Raw genomic sequence first — 22335 nt, forward strand, 5'->3', positions numbered from 1 at the left:
TCACAGGCCTCAAGATGGCGGCGGGCCGCGAGTGCTCGGAGCTAATCTCTCAGTGTTTGTAGGCATCCACAGTGTCCGTACACCGCCCGACCCTCCCCCGCGACAGCAGCAGCAGATGTGGGCAATTCGGCTGTCCTGTGTTCGGCCGACCACTGTACTTGCAAGATGGCGGCGAGTCTCTTCAGATGAGGAGCCGGCCGCAGCCCAGGAGAAACTCGATCGGCCAGGTAGCCTCTTAAATTTCCCCAGGGATTGGAGTATCAGATGCTCAGCAACTGTTGGGTGAGTTGTGGAGGCTCACCAAGTGTTAGAATTCGCAGGATGGCGATGGATTGCAGCAGTCTCTGCGGAGCTATCAGGTAACACGTCCTGTCACTGCAGAGTCCGGACACGCCCCCGTTTTGGTTTCTTTGTATGCATGGATTGCATGAGTTGTTACAGACATGTGGTGAAACTTTTATGTCAATGGCACCTGTAAAAATATATATATATACCTAGAAAAATAGTGACGTGTTCAATACTTTTCTTACCAGCTGTATTTTTTATATGTTTTTAGGGCACCTCTGGTATGCAAGGATGTGTTTTGTCATCCTTGCAGAATTTGGAAAAGAATATTTCTTCTCACAATATTTGCAAATTGCAGCTTTGCTCTCAGCAGAAATTGCACTGTGGAAATGTTTCCAAACTCTAGATGTCGGTCTCACCATTTCACAGAGAGGAGGAAAAGAAAAAACTGACCAGACTATAGGTAAACCTTATGCTGTCATGGTGGAAAACATCAATAGGAATTATTTAAAAGGTTAAAGATAAACTAATTTGTCAGACAAATTTACCCTCTTAGTTGTCAATTAAGGCCTAAAAGGAGAGAAACGAATCATCTACTGTATCTCAATGATCACCCAACTGTAGGAGGTACAAAATGGAGCCCATAAAAAAAACAAAAAAACCCCACTAAACTGGAGCCTTTCCCCTGCAGTGCGCCCTAGTGGCAGAAAGAATTTTTCTCTTGATTGAGAACTACATTGAGAATACTTGAACTGTATTCCAGAATGTGCTTGTCTTCAGTTGAGAGAACTTGCAATCGTTTTTAGACTTTACATAAACTCTCAGAAATCTTTCATTAAGGTGTTCATGTTCCACAGTTTGAAGAAATGACTTTAAAAAAAAAATAACTGTTTTCCCATTTTGTTTTTTTCCCCCAGGCTATCCCATAAGCAGGTCCCTAATATTCTCTCAGGTAGTCCTTAACAACAAAGGACAGTTTTAGCCTCTCTTAAAAACATTAAGGTCAGGCAGGAGTTAAAGTGGAAGTATATATATATATATATATATATATATATATATATATATATATAGTTGTCCCGATACCACTTTTTTAGGACCGAGTACAAGTACCGATACTTTTTTTTCAAGTACTCGCCGATACCGATACTTTTTTTTTTAATGTCACGTGACAGTGTTGTTTTTTTTTTTTTTAAACAATTCTTTTTTTTTTTTTAGGGGGGGGGGAGGGGGCGAACGGTGTCTGTGTTTTTTTTATTTACATTTTTATTATTTTTTACAATAATATATATTTTTTTTATTATTTATTGCAATATGTGTTTTTTTTTTTTTTAATCAGCCCTGTTGGGGGGCTATGGTGAGATATTAGGGGTCTTAACAGACCCCGATATCTCCCCCTTGAGACCGATGATAGAGATTCCCCAGTTCCTTTCTCTGCAGCCTCAGCTGCACTGAGAATGAATGGAGGGAAGACAGCGGCTCCTCTCCATTAATAAACTGAGACATCGTAATCACAGGAGATTACAATGTTTCAGTTATGTGAATGGTCTGACTCTGTCCATTCACAAAGGAGGACATGGAGAGAGAGAGACAGCACAACTGAGGGGGACCGAGGAAGGGGAGGGGGACCGAGGAAGGGGAGGGGGACAGCGGAGCGGAGGGGGACAGCGGAGCGGAGGGGGACAGCGGAACGAAGAGGGACAGCGGAAAGAAGAGGGACAGCGGAAAGAAGAGGGACAGCGGAAAGGAGGCGGACAGCGGAACGAAGAGGGACAGCGGAACGAAGAGGAACGGAGGGGGACAGCGGAATGAAGAGGAACGGAGGGGGACAGCGGAACGAAGAGGAACGGAGGGGGACAGCGGAACGAAGAGGAACAGAGGGGGACAGCGGAGCGGAGGGGGACAGCGGAGCGGAGGGGGACAGCGGAGCGGAGGGGGACAGCGGAGCGGAGGGGGACAGCGGAACGGAGGCGGACAGCGGAACGGAGGCGGACAGCGGAAAGAAGAGGGACAGCGGAACGGAGGCGGACAGCGGAACGAAGAGGGACAGCGGAACGAAGAGGGACAGCGGAACGAAGAGGGACAGCGGAACGAAGAGGGACAGCGGAACGAAGAGGAACGGAGGGGGGACAGCGGAACGAAGAGGAACGGAGGGGGACAGCGGAACGAAGAGGAACTGAGGGGGACAGCGGAACGAAGAGGAACGGAGGGGGACAGCGGAACGAAGAGGAACGGAGGGGGACAGCGGAACGAAGAGGAACGGAGGGGGACAGCGAAACGAAGAGGAACGGAGGGGGACAGCGAAACGAAGAGGAACGGAGGGGGACAGCGAAACGAAGAGGAACGGAGGGGGACAGCGGAACGAAGAGGAACAGAGGGGGACAGAGGAACGAAGGGGGACAGAGGAACGAAGAGGAACGGAGGGGGACAGCGGAACGAAGAGGAACGGAGGGGGACAGCGGAACGAAGAGGAACGGAGGGGGACAGCGGAACGAAGAGGGACACCGGAGGAGGACAGCGGAACGAAGAGATACAGCGGAACGAAGAGGGAAAGCGGAATGAAGAGGGACAGTGGAGGGGCACAGCGCAACGGAGGGGGCATGGAGGATGCGGTGACAGTCAGCGGTGATCGCATGTGGGGGAGTTACAAGCACCGATCACCGCTGTATGTCACTAAAGCAGCTGAAAGCCGCGGGGGGGGGGGGAGAAGCTTGTAACTCCCCCATGCGCCGATCACCGATGACTGTCCAGGAATTGGCGGAAGCATCAGGAGCATTTGCCCGAGTACAAGTACTTGGGCAAATGCTCGGTATCGGTACAGCCCTATATATATATATATATATATATATACACACACACATATACATATATATATACATATACCTTCGATAAAATGTATGTAGCTCACCTTGAAAATATGTCCCGCACCCTCCTGCCCACAGAAATCATGTAGAACAGCCTCTGTTCCAACTCCATTCTCTCCCATGTCTCTCCATTAGAAATTTGAGCAATGCATGCACACAATCCATCCTGGCATCAAAGAGATGCCAAGGAAGCAATTTATGCTGTGCTTTTGGGAGATGGCACTCTCCTCTGGCAGCATTCTCTCAAACAGCTGTAACTTTATGAGGTCCATGCGAATAAATATTGGCTGTTCCAGCATCTACTTGTCTGTGCATAGTATTAAAAAGAACAACTAACCCCTGAAAGTTAAGGCTGTACTATTATAACAGTTCAAGAGCAGAGATTTAGATTAAAAATGGTCATTGGTTCTCTTTAACTCCTTGGTGCCGGCCACACGCAAATATGCAGCCTCTCGGCAGCCGGGCCTTAGCTCTGAGTGACCGTATATTTGCGTGCATTAGTCCAAAAAGCGCAGTGCTGAGATAGCGCGCCCTGCGTGCTCCAAGCACAGTTACCGGGGTAGCTGATGTAAAATCACATGACTGCCGTGACAGCCAATCACATGACCTTAAGCTCCGCCTCTTGGCATGTAAAACCCCTTAAGAGTCCGGCACCCACCAGCTCCAAGGGGTTAAATATGTATACATGTTCATGCATTTCATTTGCAAATCCATTCAATTCTTGAATGACATCTTGGGATAATTTTACCTCACTATCCACAAGGTCTTGAATGTGGCTTTCTGAGCTAGTGGATGTTGTACGTCGCTCTTTGACCCTCTGTTTAAAGCTGCCGCCTAAGGGAAAGAAAAAAAAAAAGAATTCAAAGAATTTAATCATAGTTAAAGTGTGTACATGTTAATGTAATAGCTTACTTAGCCACCTTTCTGCCACCTGTAAAAGTGATCAGGATGCTGTATAGCCACTTGGATCACTTCTACCGTGTGCAGAATCGCTGGCTGAAACAAGGCTTGGTGTCTGAAACAAGGCTTGGTGTCTGAAACAATGCTGCAGTCATGACTGAGATATCACTGCTCCTATCTGAGAACATACGGGTACGTCCTAAGGACAGGAAGCAGTTAAAACTGAATTCTGGGCACAAAAACTTTCATTTAAATATATTCAATAAAAACCACAATGAAAATAAATCAGCTTTATGTGCACCAAAAGCCTTTACAAACCCACTTATTACCTTGTAAAAGTACCAGTAATATTGCTGTGCTATACACTGAATGAACAGAGAGCGGAGCTGTGGTTGGGACCCAACAGGTCCAACCATTAAGGCCCCTTTTCCATGGGTGGACTGATCGTGTTCCCGTTAGTTTTTCAGGTGGACCTAATTGGACTCTCCATTATATGGAGCGGTAGGTGTAAATGGACATGTGTCCGTTTTCACCCACCGACATCCAATCCAATCTGCTAAAAACAGACGAATGGGGATCCCCATCCATCTAGCGAATTTGATGGCAGTCGGATGAAAACAGACAGGTGGGTGTGTTTACATCTGACTGCCCAGAGAGGAGAGCGGGCTCTGTCTGTGTCCACTCTGCATAAGCAGAGGGGACACGGCTCTGGCATCCACCTGCTCAGCGGGGATCAGTGGACAGATCCCCTGCTAAGACAGCGGATCGCAGCTGGAGTCCGCCCCATGTGAAAGGTGACTAAAAACTGCTTGCAAAAAACTACATGGATACAAGACTAGTCACCCTGCACATGAAAGAGAGCAGCAGTGGCTGAACTGTTTTACAGAAAGCTCCTTCACAGAGGCATAGTTTCATGTTGGATTACTACACACAAATTGAAAAAAGACAAAGGAAAAAAAAAAAGGAGAAAAAACAAAAAGCGCTTGTACCAAGTAAATCTCACAGGTATGGGTGCCAATCACTAATAGCAATTTACAAAGAACAACATGGGGGGGACTTTGTAGGCACCAATGACTGTCAACAATTGTATAAAATTACAAAATGTATTGAAACATGATTTTAAAATATCACCAAAAGTACAGTGCAGTACATTGATGTAAAGGAGGAGGACATCATATATTATTACTCCAGAGCTGTCACAAGGGCTTCAAGGCCCAAAGGTAACCCCCACGTGTTTCAACTCGTAGAGTTACCTTTAGGCCTTGAAGCCCTTCTGACAGATCTTGAGTAATAATATGTGATGTGCTCCTTCTTTACATCAATGTACTGCACTGTGCATTTGGTGATATTTTAAAATCATGTTGTTTCAAATACATTTTGTAATTTGTATACAATTGTTGACGGTCATTGGTGCCTACCAAGTCCCCCCCATGTTGTTCTTTATAAAGGAAAATAAGATTCAAGTAAGAGTACACATGGGTTCCTTGTTTTTATACCATATTTGTTTCATCTGGATTTAGCTTTAAGAAAAATACAACCTCCAGCTTAATTAAGTCCTATACTGTAATCCCAGTTCTAATCAAATATTATTTTAGTACTTCTTCCTCTAACGCCCCATCTTAAAAGTGGTTGTAAACCCTCACATATACGCAGTGAAGTGAACAGCCTCACATGACACACAGATGAAACCAATCCTCCTGCACAAGTTTCACTTGCATGTTGCTGTCTTCCCCTTTCTTCATTCTTTGGAAAGTGCAGTCTGTGTTAGAAATGGTTTTCCTCTTTTAGCAGTACATAGGGGGTGGGTGGGGAGTCTGGACTTACACTGTGTATGAGCTGATTGGAGGAAAGGGACATAGGCAGAGGAACGAAGGAACATGCAGAGCTGTAGTCTGAATAGACAAGCTCCCTGTTTTTCTCCCAACACAAATTTTAAGCTACTGTTATCTCATGTATCAGAGAACTGTTTAGAAGTGACTCATGCTGATAACAGAGGAAAGGAGCACTAGAAATTACACTTTGGAGAGAGAGAAGCAAGCACTACTGATATATGTGCTTAGGTCAAATTTCATGAATGGAGTTTACAACCACTTTAACGATACAACGGTTCTTCAAATTCTAATAGTGCAGTAACTTCAACAACTATGTGGTACATTACATTTCTAAGCCTGGCATGCAGCTTTCATCACCAAAAGAATTAAAAAAATTAAGATTGATTGGGGTTAAAGCGGGGTTCCACCCAAATTTTGAACAATATCTGTATGTATTCTCTTCCTTGCCTAGATGCTGACATGCCGTTTAAAAAAATTTAAATCGCCGTAATTACCTTTTATTTTTCTATTCTTCTTTGCACTTCCTGGTTCTCCTCCCGTGGGAGTAGGCATGTTTCTAGCCTCTCCCAGACTCCTGGGAGCTAGTCTCAGGCTTCCCAGGATGCCACTGAGCATGTGCGGGAATGAGCGGTGAATGCTGGGAGCACAGCATTCACCGCATCCAGGAAATAAATGCTTGTGGGCTTCAAATGCCCACAATGAAGATGGAAACCGCCTGCAGTGAATAATATAAGTTATTCTTTCCGACGAAATCTGACACAGGCGGACATATTACACACAATATGTGAGTATGTAATGCTGAGAAGAAAAGTTTGTGAATGAACTAAAAAAAAAAAAAAAAAAAAACGATAGATAGGTGGACCCCCGCTTTAATAAGTTTTAATAAGGTTGATTTACTAAAGCTGGAAAGTGCAAAATCTGGTGCAGCTCGGCATAGAAAGCAATTAGCTTCCAAGTTTTTTTTTTTTTGTCAACGCTAAACTGAACAAGCTGTATTTAGATGCTGATTGGCTACCATGCACAGCTGCACCTGATTTTGCACTCTCCAGTTTTAGAAAATCAACCCCACTGTGGCCCAAGTATCCCTAATATTTTTCTAACAATAAAGCACATCAGAACATTTTCCTTTTAGGTAAATAAACCACGACTGTCACTCTTTCACTTTCAAGCGACATGCACCAGGATTACTAAAGAGATACTGTATATACTGCTTAGATTTAAGGACCACACTTCACAGAGGGGCCTTGGCAAGGAAGTGTGGCTTCCACATATATTTGCAACTAAAATCTCAACTTTTAACACAAATTGTTTGAACAGTGCACATTTTTTTTTTTTTTTAATTTGCTGGTAAGTATACTGGGAAACATTTATTGTTAACTGTCCACATGCTTTTTATTTTAAAAAAGCTAATTAAAAATTGATCAGAGCAGTTGCTATTCTTGTTTTGCTTGCTTGATTTGGTGCACGTACACACTGGAGGACTTCAGCTGCTATTGCGATGCTCTGGGCTTCTGTTGTGGCTCTGAACCTTTGGAGGAAAAGACTACCCATAGGTATATCACTGCTATATGAGATATATATATATACATATATAATGTCCCAAATTGGAAGCTCTGTTAGACCAGAATTAGAGACCACACCCGAGAGAGACCTTAGTGACACAATGTAATTTCCATGTATATTTACAAATGTACGCAACTAAAACTGGGATTTTGTACACACTGTAAAATTAATTTCTTGAAATCCAAGTAATGTTTTTTCTTCTGTCTAGGGCCACCTCTATGCCATATTCTACACCACTGATTTCACAAGACGATTCCTTAAAGCGGAGTTCCAACCAAAAGTGGAACTTCCGCTCATTTGTCTCCTCTCCCCCTCCAGTGCCACAACTGGCACCAATCGGGGGAGAGGGGGGACAGGATACCTGTCTTTGACAGGTATCCTGTTCCCACTTTCGGGAGTCCGGGCCGCAGCCCATGAAATCACCTCGGGGCTCCCTCCTCCTCTCCCTGTCGCCGGGCCAGAAGGAGAGAGGAGCGGGGCCTCGCGCATGCGCAGTAGGGTTCCCGGCATGAAGCCATAAGGCTACACTGCCGGGTACTCTTACTCGCAATGGCAGCGGCAGCTGATGGAAACACCAGCTACGCTGCCGACATTGCTGGACTCCAGGACAGGTAATTGCCCTATTGTTAAAAGCCAGCAGCTGCAGTATGTGTAGCTGCTGGCTTTTATAATATTATAATAATATTATAATATTTTTTTTTATTGGGCGGAACATCGCTTTAACCTCAATACAAACCTCTTCACTTTGTTTTTGAACCCAGAGGTCCATATCCAGTGTCCATCACCTGCGACAAATGTCCTGGATGTAGGGACCACTCCCCCGGGTCCAGGCCTACTGGCTGAGGAAATCTGCCTACCAATACCAATTGTCTACTCCTGATATGTACAAGAGTGATAAGGTTAGAACATGAAGTCCTACACAGTACAGGATGTGATCTAGCTCTCTTGGTGCAGAAAAACTTCTGTTTCCTCCTGGATTGTTGATGAACTATGATACTATGATGGTGTCCACAGATAACCATTGAGTTAATTGACTAAATTCTTGTATTTGCTTTTTGTAATGAATCTTGCACTTTTTGCAGCTCTAAATGCTTTTTTAGGATAAGTAAATGGGCCAAAAAAGGACGACAATACCCGAAAGGAAATCTAATAGTTTGGCCTTGTCACTTGAACAGGAGTAAGGCTCGATTCACACAGGGGCAACACGACTTCAGCGCGACTTTGTACCGCGGCTTCAGCGCGACTTCAGCAAATTACAAGGTGACTTGAAGTCGCCTCCATGACAGGCGACTTCGGCTGTGGCCAATCACAGGGCAATCAGCTCTCTGGGAGGGAGGGGGGGAGGGAGGGGTTTTCCCTGCAAAGTCGCTTGACTTTACAGAGAGATCCGACTTGGAGGCGACTTCCATCGATTTCTATGGTACAGGTCGCCTACCAAGTCGGATCAAAGTAGTACAGGGAGTACGCTCTGAAGTCGGAGCGACTTCAGTAGTGTCTATTAAGACGCTAGCGTTCACTCCCATTGAATCTATTTCTGGGGCGACTTGGGGCGACTTGAGGGCGTACAAGTCGGATCCCAAGTCGCCCCAGTGTGAACCGACCCTAAAGGTAATGTTTATCAATAGGGACGTTTGTTATTGCAACAACTCTAAGGAGTGGTATTTTCTCACTTCCTGTTGCATCAAATGTCAAAGGGAAGTGAAAGTAACTCTCCCAAATGGTGGCATAGCAATAAAAACCTGACAATCATAACCTTTCTCCAGTCTATCCAGTAATAGGAAATCGTTTAGGTTGAAATGTCAGATCAACATTTACAATAGGCGCGTGAAAAGGAGTTTTAACGTATCTTATTTTTGGTGACAGTGTTAAATGACCATTACATGCCAAACTTATATTTAAGCTACATTACAGCTCCTTCATAAAACTGCTATATTTTGCACTGTACCTGTGCAATTGTGCAGTGTCCATTTACAATTAATTTGTCAGCACTGTTAACCACTTAAGCCCCGGACCATTTGGCTGGCCAAAGACCAGAGCACTTTTTGAGATTCGGCACTGCGTCGCTTTAACTGACAATTGTACGGTCGTGCGACGTGGCTCCCAAATAAAATTTATGCCTTTTTCTTTCCCCACAAATAGAGCTTTCTTTTGGTGGTATTTGATCACCTCTGCGGTTTTTATTTTTTGTGCTATAAACAAAAAAAGAGCCACAGTTTTGGGAAAAAAAACAATATTTTTTACTTTTTGCTATAATAAATATCCCCCAAAAATATAAAAAAACAAAATAGGGGATAGTTTTATGGCACTTTTATTAATTTTTTTTTACTAGTAATGTCGGTGATCGGCGATTTTTATCGTGACTGTGACATTATGGCGGACAGATCGGACACTTTTGGCACTATTGTGGGACAATTCACATTTATACAGCGATCAGGGTGATTAAAAATGCACATATTACTGTGTAAATGTGACTGGCAGTGAAGGGGTTAACCAGGAGGGGGCGCTGCAGGGGTTAAGTGTGTCCTAGGGAGTGATTCTAACTGTAGGGGGGAGGGGCTATGTGTGACACGACACTGATCACCGCTCCCGATTACAGGGAGCGGTGATCAGTGTTCTGTTACTAGGCAGAACGGGGAAATGCTTGTTTAAATTACATTGCATCACCCCGTTCTTCAGCTCCGTGAGACGATCGTGGGTATCCCCGCGGTCATTGAGTCCACGGGACCCGCGATCACACTCGCGGAGCTCGCGGCAAGGCGGCACGCACGCGACCACACAGCGCCAAATTAGGTGAATGGTCACTGGTAGACCAAAGGTCTTTAGACAGGAAGTGATCCCCTATATAACCCCTCCCATACAGGAAATACTTTAGTTTTGTAGCAAGCACTAAAATCCTCAAAAAAAGAGGGGAGTGAACTCTGTGTCCCATGATGTACACAAAGAAAAAGATTTTACAGGTAAGTACGACATAAAAATCCTATTTTCTATTTCATACATTATGGGACACAGAGTCAGGCCAATATTCATTGCCTGCTGGGACGTCCCAGAGCAATAGCCTTGAGGGGAGGGTATTTCACCAAACCTTCCCCAATGAAAAGGGAAACTAGTCAGACACTCTTTTTTGCAAGATGCTTCGGCTGACCAACCCTTTTAACCACAGGGTCCTAAGCATGTGTTTTAGCACAAGCGCAAGGCGAGACGCCTGGTGGATAGGGTCTTTTATGGCATCTATGGCGAAACATAGCGCCATTGGTAGGAGGATTTTAACAAAAAAATTCCAACGCCTTATCTGTTAGATGCTTAAGCAATTATGCATCGTTATTGATGCTGTAAATCGCAGCATCTACTGCTGGTACTTTCCAACCTTTGTGAATTTTTCCTCCATGATAGAGAACTGAGAAACTCTTTGGAGGGAAACAATGCTTATTCAGATGATCCCATTCAGCATAAATAAGCGCTGTAAAAGTTATTTTTTTTTAAAAAACCAAAGAAGGGGCCTGGACTTCAGCTTACTCTGTTAGGAGTAGTATAAAAAGTGGAATGAACCATCTCTGTAAGGCCCCTTTCACACGGGACGGATCCGTGTTGATCCGCCCCGTGTTTATCCGCTGCTCAGCGGGGATCGCTCCGTTTTCCCCAGCTGAGCAGGCAGATGACAGGGCGGGACCCGCACACTGTGCAGAGACCGCCCTGTCAGATCTCCGCTCTCCCCTATGGGGGATCGGAGGAACACGGACCGTCTGTCCGTGTTCATCCGATCCGCTCTGCAGACGGATAGAAAAATAGGATTTTCTTCCGTCCGCAGAATCGGACGAGAGCGGAGCCAGACAACATCGGGTGTTAGCGGATGTACATCCGCTGACACCCGCTATCCCATAGGGATGCATGTATGTCCGTATTTCATCCGAAAACGGATGGATGAAATACGGACATACGGTCCGCATGTGTGAAAGGGGCCTTAGAGTTTGTACCATCAATCTGTCAGATTGTGAGGTTGCATAAGGTTCATCAACTGTTTCCTCCGCAGAGGAAAATTTGGCTTGTTTTTCCCCGTGATCACCTGAGGATAACACCTCATCCTGTGCCCACTGTTCCCTTGGAAAAGGGGGTTTGAGGAGGGGGATCTAGCATGCTTCCTATCCTCTTGGATGAAGAATGCGATTAAAGCTGCTAATCTTCTAAGCCCAACAGGGCAGAGGAGAATGCATCTTCAGTCACATACACAGAGGCTGAAGTGTGAGAAGCAGTTGCACCACCAATTGCTTCCAATGATTCACCCTGGCTTGCCATGTCAGGTATCTCCGGAGAGGATGACAATGTGGAGGCATGACTGGAGTTCCCAGCGCCTGGGGCTGGAATCCTTGGTACCTTTGTGGTACACTGGAAATCAAATGTGCTAAGCACAACAGCAGAGGCACTTTAACAAATTATTGTATTTGCTGAACAATAGTTTTAGCAAAAGAAAACAATGTCACCGTAAGGATCAGCCTTTGAAGCGGAGTACCATAATATTTCCTGTGCTGGAAATGCCTGTTTACACACCTTTACATGCCCAGCGTTCCTGTGTCTTAGTGTGACAGACTTCTGTCTTCAGCATATGAACTGAGAGCGTCTGTGTTAAACCTCAGGTGAGAACCTGATTACACATAAGTGTCAGCTGTTACCGCACCTCTCCTGGAGGAGAGGGGAATTTTTATCAGCAGTGTTTGTTAAGCTCCTAGTTTTAAAGGAAGACTTTATACAAAAAAATGCAAATGGCTGGTTTTGTATGTTCATAAACTACTGCTGTAACCTCTTTAGATCCCTCAGAAGAGGAACGCCATCTGTTCAATTAAGAACTCCCCTCTGGATGCAGGGACCACACCCGCTGCTATAGCCAGACACAGAGCTGCTGAAAAAGCATCGTACTAGGTAAGTGTAATATACTCCCTCTAGAGGAGACATTTTAAGGCATACAGTTATACTATATATATATATATATATATATATATATATGTATTTTTTGGAGAAAAAGGCATACTTTTCACAGTTCTTTTCACAGTTCCTGGGCTTCTCCCCTTACCCTCGCTGCAGGATACTGCTGATTTAACAGACAGACCCAAATTTCACCCATCATAGCGTAGTTAAACCTTCAAAGACTGGGGCCCTTTTAATAGGGGTTCCACTCCTTTGGACCTGTATAACACCACTCAGGAACAACTTTAGGTAATATGAAAAACTAAAAAGAGTCCTGGTTCCTAGGGTCCAGCTCTCAAAGAGAAGCTTACAGGCAAAACCTCGTTTTTCAATGTGAGGCCCAGGTACCATCCTATGGCCTCAGTGGCGAGGATGGATCCGCTTGTGGAGATTTTTTTAAATCCAGCATAGATCCCTCCCTGGAGCTCCTCAGAGCACATCTTCACTCGTGACCAACACCTTAGACACTGGCGAAAAAACTGAGGACTCCTGGAAGGAGGAGGGGTTATATAGGGGAGTCAACGTCCTGTATTTGTTATACCAGTGTCAACACCTGAAGGTAGGCCCATAACCCACCAAGTAATTACTTGAGGCCCTGTGTCCTATGATGTACGATAAAGAAAGAGAATTCTCCCAATCACATATTTCCGAGGATGTCCTTTTCTGGCTTCACACCAAGCAATATACAGAAAGTCTTCCAGACCTTATGATAAATCTTCCTAGTGACGGCTTTTCTAGCATTCACTAGAGTAGACACCACTGGTCCTGAGATGCCACAGTCCTTTAACACCCTGGCTTCAATAGCCATGTCGTCAAATTTAGAGACTGTAAATTGGGGTGGAATAGTAGGACCTTGAGATAGTAGATCGGGGCGACGTGGAAGCGTTTATGGCCCGTCTATCGTCAGTCTCACAATCTCCGGAAACCAAGGCCTTCTAGGCCAGGCTGGTGCCACCAGAATGACTGGAACCCCCTTCTCTGAATCCTGCGCAACAAATGTGGAGGGAGAGGGATCGGAGGGAAAGCATAAACCAGGGAGTACTGGCTCCATGGAACTATCAGAGCATCTGCTCCAATTGCCAGAGGATCTCTTGTTCGAGACACAAACTGCTGTAGCTTGTTGTTGAACCTGGATGCCAGTAGGTCGACCTCTGGCCATCCCCAACGTTGGCAAATTTCCTGGAACACCTCTGGGTGTAGGGTCCATTCCCCTGGGCAGATCTGCCAGAGGCTGTGTTGCGTTTGTTAAAAATATGATTTTTTTTTATATTTATTCAGACATAAGATAAATGGGACAATAGTACAACAGTGAGTTGGTCAGATTACTGTCAGTTTTTTGGCTTGAGTAGACTTCTCAAACAACTGCTGTTTTATACAATGGGGGTAGATATCATTGTTGTATTCAATTGACAGTTCAATTAACAGGCTATTGTCTCTATAGCTACAGTAAACAAGTAAGACATTACTTGTCTGAGATTCTTTCAGCTTTCAAACTTAAAGAATGACTGTTAAATTACTGTCTTGGTTTGAGTAGACAATGGTACGTAGATACCATTTTTGTATTCAATTGACAGTTTTCAATAGTCCATTGTTTCTACAGCTACAGTAAACAGCTATGTTTTCTGTTGTTTGGTAACTATGGTAAACAGCCTGACACATAAAAGGGGTGAGTACACACCATCATGCTGTTACATCCGAAGCCACCCATGATAGAACAGTGCCTGACGCTCCAGAAAAATCGTTGCCAATGGAGATCACGAACATACAGTAACAGAAGATAAGTAACCTTTAAGTGTATTTGTACTATTATAGACCATAGGCTGTTCAGTTTGCTAGGCATTTGTTGTTATAGATATCTGTCAGTCCTGTATTGTATTCCTAATATTGTAATAGTTTTGTATGTACAGCATCTTTGTATAGTAAAAGCACATTTACACACTGCAGAAATCTCAGCTTCCTTGCTTATACCACAGAGTAACCTTGCTAGATAGACGCAAGCAAAACAGCGGCTGAGATAAACTGCCTTCCAGTTCTCTACTCCTGGGATATGGACTGCCGATATCATTGGCACATGTCCCTCTGCCCAGGCTAGTATGTAGTTCACCTCCTTCAGAGCTGAACGACTCCTGGTAGAGCCTTGGTGGTTTATATAGGGCATTGCATTGAACCCTGATGGGGCCAGTCCTGAAGCTCCACCATCCAGGACCACAGGGCCAGACGTACTACCCGTAATTCTAGGACGTTGATGGGCAGGGTCTGCTCTGTCCCTGACCATTTCCCCTGAGCTGTGAGCCCATCTAGGGTCGCTCCCCAGCCTGAGAGACTGGCATCTGTAGTCAGTACTCTCCAAGTTACCGGGAGAAAGGATTTTCCCTTTCGTAGGTTCTGATCCTGCAAACCACCAGCTGAGGAGATAACATGCAGCCTTTAGACATATTCTTCTTCTGTTCCAAGCTAACAAGATGTCTTGTTGTGAAGGCCTGGAATGGAACTGGGCATAGGGCACTGCCTCGAGGGAGGATACATCCTCCCTAGAAGACTCATACAGAAACGAATGGAGGGTTGCTGGTGCGCCTTACTGATGCACCTGATCCTTCAGGGCACAGATCCTTACGGTGGCAAGAATACTCTTGCTTGGACTGTGTTTAGAATCAGACCTAAATATCTTAGACTTTGAGCTGGTCTCAAGGCTGACTTTTCTAAGCTTTTCAAATACCTCACTGTGTATATTATGCTCTGTTCTAGAGCCTGTACTGAGTGATCTCTGAGCAGAAGGTCATCCAGATACCCGAGCACCAGGATCCCTTGGGCCCTTAAAAGATCCAGTATTGGTGCTAGGACCTTTGTGAACACCCAGGGAGCTGTAGCAAGCCGGAAGGGTGGAGCCACAAACTGAAAATGAAGTTCCTCTACTTCAAACGTAGGAACCTCTGATGAGGCTGAAAGATAGGTACGTGTACGAGTCCTTTATATGGATGGAGGCTAAAAAGTCTCCCCTCTGGAGTGAGGTTACTACTGAGCAGACAGACTCCATCTGAAAGGACTGTATCAATAGATACTTGTTCAGGGACCTTAGGTCCAAGATGGGCCTTGTGTCCCCGTTTGGTTTCTGAACCGTAAATAGGTTTAAAGCGGGGTTCCACTCAAATTTTTAACTTATTCTTACCCCCTTCAGTTAATTGCATAGATGTTCAAATGCCGCACAAAATTTTTATTTATCGCTGTAATTACCTTCATATTTGACTTTATTGTGGCACTTCCTGTCTCTCCTCCCATGGGAGTAGGCGTGTGTATTGCCTTTCCCCATCGCCGCACTGTCCCCTGGGAGCTTAGTGTCAGGCTTCCCAAGATTCAGTGTGGAAACAATGATCATGCGTGTGAACAAGCTGTGAATGAACAGCATTCACCGCATCCAGGAAATCAATGCTTGTGGGCTTCACATGCCCACAAGTAAGATGGAAACAGCCAGCATCACATTTTTTAAGTTATTCTTCAGTACAAAAACAGACAGAGGCGGAAATATTACACCCAAACTGTGAGTATTATTTTGGGATTAGCAAAGTGTCTCAATGACCTAAAAAAAAGAAAAAATGTTGGTCGCCAGACTCCCGCTTTAAGTAAAACCCTGTACCCCTTTCAAATACAGGAACTTCTACAATCACTCCTTGATGCACTAGATGATGTAATGCCTGAAGTAATATGTTTATTTTTGGAGGATCCGAGGGAACGCTGGATCTTAGAAACCTCTGAGGGGGAAACCCCTGTAACTCCAGCTTGTAACTGCAAGATATAATTGAGGTGACCCACTCGTCCTGAATCGTTGTTTTTCAAATGTCCGCAAAGTGCAGCAGCCTTCCCCCCACTTGAATGGAGTGGGGGCGTCCCCTCAAAAGTAGGGCTTGGTGCTGGGTTTAGAAGAATTTTGGAGCCAGGGCCTTTTCTGGCCCTGTGGCTTGCCCCTGGCCCTAGCGTCTTGGTGGCGGCGGAACTGCCCTGACGCTGAGACATTTGAGGAAGCAGTCCCTGGGTTTTTAAACAAGGGACGTTTGGTGCTTTTCTTCACAGGTAGTAGAGAACTCTTTCCTTCAGAAATCTTTTGGATATATTTGTCCAAGTGATCACCGAATAAACGTTCCCCATGAAAACGGGAAACCTGCCAATAACTTTTTACAAGGAAGCTCGGCTGACCAGTGCTTAAGCCATAAAAGTCTGCACATATGTACAGACAAGAGAGCCAGACGAGAAACCTGCTGTATTGAATCCTTTAAAGCATCAACAGCAAAAGACAGCGCTCGAGGAATATCTGTCTTACTTTCAGGCAGATCATCCTTCTGGTTAGGCCTATCCGGCCGTTTAACCTGATCCTTTACGGACTGGAAAATACCAATTGTTGCAACAGCTGGCTGAATAGCTGAACTGGCCAAAGAAAAGGAAGCCTTTAATAATAACTCCAATTTTTTTGTCAACAGGGTCTTTCAAGCCTTGTGCGTTATCTACTGGACAAGTTATGTTGTTTAAGGAAGAGACTGCTGCATCTAGGGCTGGCATGCTCCATTTTTTAACAAACTTTTCATCCATGGGATATAAAAGAGAAAACCTTTTAGGAGGCAAAAAAGTCCTGTCAGGATGTTCCCAATAAGCATACACCACCTGTTCCAACAGGGGGTGTAGCGGGAAAGTCTGTGCGGCCTGAAAAGGTCTCAGGGATCCCAAAGAGGGCCAGGGAGGCTCAGTCACCTCTGCAAGAGGCAACCTAAAGGCAGAACAAACCATTTCGGTCAGAGTCAGGATCAAAAGCCTATGCCTACTAGCATTAGTAACAGAGGGTAAAGCAGCAGCGTTGACTGTAGGCACAATACCAGATAGGCGCAGTGGCTCAGATTGCCCGGGAGCCTCTGGTCTTTCAGGGGATACAACATGACTAGGTTCATCAGGAACTACTGATGACATAAGTGTGCCCTTCCCTATGGTATTAGTCCCACTCCTCTTTTTGGAAGACATTCAATGCCGCAAACAAAGAGTACTTGGGTGTAGTTAAAACACCTCAGAAGGGAGACCTTTTGATAGGGCTCACCAAGCCCCTATGCAACAATCATGCTAAGCACCTTTAGCCTGCCAAGCAACACCTGGTGACTCACATGACCCAGGTAAGTCAGTTTTTTTTTTTTTTTTTTCTTCTGTGGTTCCTTCAGGCTATCAATTAAGGGGAGTGGTTAATTGCTCACAGGTGCTTGAGGCCTATAAAACTTTGTGTAGGACTCATCTTGAGCATGCTCTTTGTGAGGCTGTTGGAATTTAGTCCAAGTGGAACTGGTCTAAGTGGTGAGTTAAAACCAGAGTTTAAAACAGGAGGTTATAACAGGGGTCATAGTACCTGTGTAGTGTGAGTGTGGATCGTTAGTACCTGTGTATTGTGTACTGCATACTTGAGTATTGGGAGTGCACGTAGGTCTGCGACTGTTCTGCAATTGCACGTAGGTCTGTGAGTACCTGTGTATTGTCTTGTTGTGTACCTATGTACCTGTGTATTGTCTTGAGTATTAGTGCCAGGAAGCTAGCTGTTAGGTCATTTGGACAGGGTAAAATCCCCAATCCTCACTAAATTTAATAGGTACGATGCCCGGCAGGTGTGGAGAGGCGACTCTTTGTACATCTTGCTGCATGTATGCGTTCCTTGATCATCCGATCGAGGGCGAATACTGCTGTGCAAAATGTAGGCACATTGTATCCCTGGAAGCCCAGGTTCTGAATCTGGGGAAGCAACTGTCAGCACTGAGAAGTCCCTCCATACTAAAGGAGAGCCAGGAATGTACACGGCAGGTCCTGGCAGGGGCCAGCACAGAGGCGGGTGGAGACAAAGAGGTGCAGGCACTAGCAAAGAGTAGATGGGTGACAGTCAGGAACGGTAGAGGGGGAAGTGCCAGGGAGGCCGATCCAGGACTGAAGCATCCCAATAAGTACGCTACATTAAGTGACATTGGTGAAACCAGTCAGGGACCAGCACTGCTGGAGCCGAGGGACTCTCCTAGCTGCCGGGGGAAGAACTCCTCCAGTGAGAGTGGGGGGCAGCAAAGGGAAAGGAAAGACAGATTCTGGTGGTAGGGGACTCATTTCTTAGAAGGACAGAGAGGGCAATCTGTAACCAAGACCTGAAGCGCCGAACAGTATGTTGTCTACCGGGCGCTCAGGTTCGGCACATCACGGATCTTGTGGACAGATTACTGGGAGGGGCTGGGGAAGACCCGGCTGTCATGGTGCACGTTGGCACCAATGACAAAATCAGAGGCAGATGGAGTGTCCTAAAAAACGATTTTAGGGACTTAGGAGCTAAATTGAGGAAAAGGACCTCCAAGGTAGTATTCTCAGGAATACTACCGGTACATCGAGCCACACCAGAAAGGCAGAGGGAGATTAGGGAAGTAAACAAGTGGCTGAAGAGCTGGTGTAGTAAGGAGGGGTTTGGGTTCCTGGAGGACTGGGCCGACTTCTCAGTCGGTAACCGGTACTATAGAAGGGACGGACTGCACCTAAATAAGGAGGGTGCAGATCTGCTGGGACTGAAGATGGCCAAAAAGTTACAGGGGTTTTTAAACTAGGCGATGGGGGGGAGGGTCCAGAGGCAGAGATAGCCAGCGCGGAAGATATTCCAGAGGGTAGTATTGGGGGCATTAGTGGTAGGTTAACCAAAGCACAAAAACACAAGGTGAGTATAGTAGCAAGTCCTAGTTGCAATATCGAAACACCCAATACGAGGACAATATGCGACCGGTCTAAACTATGTGGCATGTTCACCAATGCCAGGAGCATGGCGGACAAGATGAGTGAACTAGAGATACTGTTGTACGAAGAGGATTTGGATTTTGTGGGAATTTCAGAGACCTGGTACAACAGCTCTTATGATTGGCTGGCAAACATTCAAGGGTATACCCTATACCGCAAGGATAGAGAGGGTAAAAAAGGGGGAGGGGTATGCCTATATATCAAGAATAATGTACAAGTGAATGTGAGAGATGACATCACTGAGGGAGCTAGAGAGGAGGTGGAATCCTTATGGGTAGAACTCCAAAAGGGCTGAAGCTAAGGGGAAAATAATACTGGGAGTATGCTATAGGCTCCCTAACCTGAGGGAGGAAGTGGAGACAGATCTCCTATCACAATTTGGATTAGCAGCAAGGATGGGAAGTGTTATCATAATGGGGGATTTTAATTATCCAGACATGGACTGGGCGGAGGGAACCGCGCATTCATTTAAGGCTCGCCAGTTCCTTAATGTCTTGCAGGACAATTTTATGGGTCAGATGGTAGACGCACCAACTAGAAATAAAACATTACTGGATCTACTGATTACCAACAATACAGACCTGATCACGGATGTGGAAATACGGGGCAAGTTAGGTAACAGCGATCACAGGTCAATTAGTTTCAGTATAAATCACACAAAAAGGAAACAAAGGGAATACAAAGACACTGAATTTCAAAAGAGCCAACTTCCCTAAACTACAAACCTTGCTAAAAAGGCATAAATTGGGATAAAATATTAGGAACAAAGAATACAGAGGAGAGATGGGTTTTCTTTAAGAGCATATTAAATAAGGGCATTAGCCAATGTATCCCATTGGGTAATAAATTTAAAAGAGCGAACAAAAGTCCTGGATGGCTTAACTCCAATGTAAAAATGCATATAAAAGCAAAGGAGAAGGCCTTCAAAAAATACAAGGTTGAGGGATCATCCTCAGTAGGGGTGCAACGGATCAAAAAACTCACAGTTCGGATCGTTCCTCGGATCAGGAGTCACGGTTCGGATCATTTTCGGATCAACAACAAAAAAAAAAAATCTCCCCCGCTGTAATATCCACAATCTCCCTATTGGCAGGGTGTGGCAGAGTATTGGCAGGGTATTGGCGGGTATATTGGCAGGGTATTGGCAGGTATATTGGCAGAGTATTAGCAGAGTATTGGCAGAGTACTGACAGGGTATTGGCAGAGTATTGACAGGGTATTGGCAGAGTATTGACAGGGTATTGGCAGAGTATTGATAGGGTATTGGCAGAGTATTGACAGGGTATTGGCAGGGTATGGCAGACTATTGGCAGGGTATGGCTGAGTATTGCAGCAGGGCATGGCAGAGTATTGCAGCAGGGCATGGCAGAGTATTGCAGCAGGGCATGGCAGAGTATTGCAGCAGGGCATTGTTGACATCCGATCTCTCCCCTCCACTGTACAAATCAGTACACAGAGGGGAGAGAGGAACCGGCGTCATGACATGACGCCGGTTTGTTACAAGTGATCGCTCCGTCATTTGACGGAGCGATCACGTGCTAAACGGCTGCCGGGTGTACCAAGATGGTCGCCGCTCCGGAGCTAGGCCGAAGCCGCGGCCTTTCCTACGGCTGAGGCCACAGAGCGCTCCGCGGATCGCGGGTGTCCCGATCCGCGGAGCTTGATCCGTACGGGTCACAGATCGATGACGATCCGTTGCACCCCTAATCCTCAGCATTCAGACTTTATAAAGAATGCAACAAGAAATGTAAGGGATGCAATTAGGACAGCTAAGATAGAACATGAAAAACACATAGCGGAGGAGAGCAAAAAAAATCCCAAGAAATTCTTTAAGTATGTAAACAGTAAAAAAGGGAGGACTGATCATATTGGCCCCATAAAGAATGAGGAAGGACATCTGGTTACAAAGGATGGGGAGATGGCGAAGGTATTGAATTTATTCTTCTCCTCAGTCTTCACGAGTAAATCGGGGGGCTGCAGTAACCAAAACTGCAGTGTTTATCCTCATGACACAACACAGGAAGCACCTCCATGGTTAACAGAGGATAGAATTAAAATTAGACTTGAGAAACTTAACATTAATAAATCACCGGGACCAGATGGCTTGCATCCGAGGGTACTTAGGGAACTCAGTCAAGTGATTGCCAGACCGTTGTTCCTAATTTTTACAGATAGTCTACTGACTGGAATGGTACCAGCCAATTGGAGAAAAGCCAATGTAGCACCAATATTTAAAAAGGGCCCAAAATACATCCCTGGGAATTACAGACCAGTTAGCCTAACATCAATTGTATGTAAACTCTTGGAGGGGATAATAAGGGACTATATACAAGATTTTAGTAATAAGAACGGTATCACTAGCAGTAATCAGCATGGATTCATGAAGAATCGTTCTTGCCAAACCAATCTATTAATCTTCTATGAGGAGGTGAGTTGCCATCTAGATAAAGGAAGGCCCGTAGATGTGGTGTATCTGGATTTTGCAAAAGCATTTGACACAGTTCCCCATAAACGTTTACTGTACAAAATAAGGTCCGTTGGCATGGACCATAGGGTGAGTACATGGATTGAAAACTGGCTACAAGGGCGAGTTCAGAGGGTGGTGATAAATGGGGAGTACTCAGAATGGTCAGGGGTGGGTAGTGGGGTTCCCCAGGGTTCTGTGCTGGGACCAATCCTATTTAATTTGTTCATAAACGACCTGGAGGATGGGATAAACAGTTCAATCTCTGTATTTGCAGACAATACTAAGCTAAGCAGGGCAATAACTTCTCCGCAGGATGTGGAAACCTTGCAAAAAGATCTGAACAAATTAATGGGGTGGGCAACTACATGGCAAATGAGGTTCAATGTAGAAAAATGTAAAATAATGCATTTGGGTGGCAAAAATATGAATGCAATCTATACACTGGGGGAGAACCTCTGGGGGAATCTAGGATGGAAAAGGACCTGGGGGTCCTAGTAGATGATAGGCTCAGCAATGGCATGCAATGCCAAGCTGCTGCTAACAAAGCAAACAGAGTATTGGCATGCATTAAAAAGGGGATCAACTCCAGAGATAAAACAATGATTCTCCCACTCTACAAGACTCTGGTCCAGCCGCACCTGGAGTATTCTGTCCAGTTCTGGGCACCAGTCCTCAGGAAGGATGTACTGGA

The 22335-nt window shown here is 45.2% G+C and overlaps 1 protein-coding gene across 7 annotated transcripts in view; it reads right to left on the reverse strand.

The window, feature by feature from the left end:
• The window catches only part of ARHGEF18 (Rho/Rac guanine nucleotide exchange factor 18), a 355668-nt gene that overhangs the window by 59484 nt on the left and 273849 nt on the right, over positions 1-22335 (reverse strand). For all 7 annotated transcript variants that reach the window (XM_073599247.1, XM_073599232.1, XM_073599238.1 and 4 more), the window contains exon 24: positions 3895-3980. In XM_073599247.1, coding sequence (XP_073455348.1) covers positions 3895-3980 — 86 coding nt within the window. The remainder of the gene's footprint in view (positions 1-3894; positions 3981-22335) is intronic.

This window comes from Aquarana catesbeiana, linkage group LG01 (genome assembly GCF_042186555.1).
Source record: "Aquarana catesbeiana isolate 2022-GZ linkage group LG01, ASM4218655v1, whole genome shotgun sequence".
NCBI classification, from domain to species: Eukaryota; Metazoa; Chordata; class Amphibia; order Anura; family Ranidae; genus Aquarana; species Aquarana catesbeiana.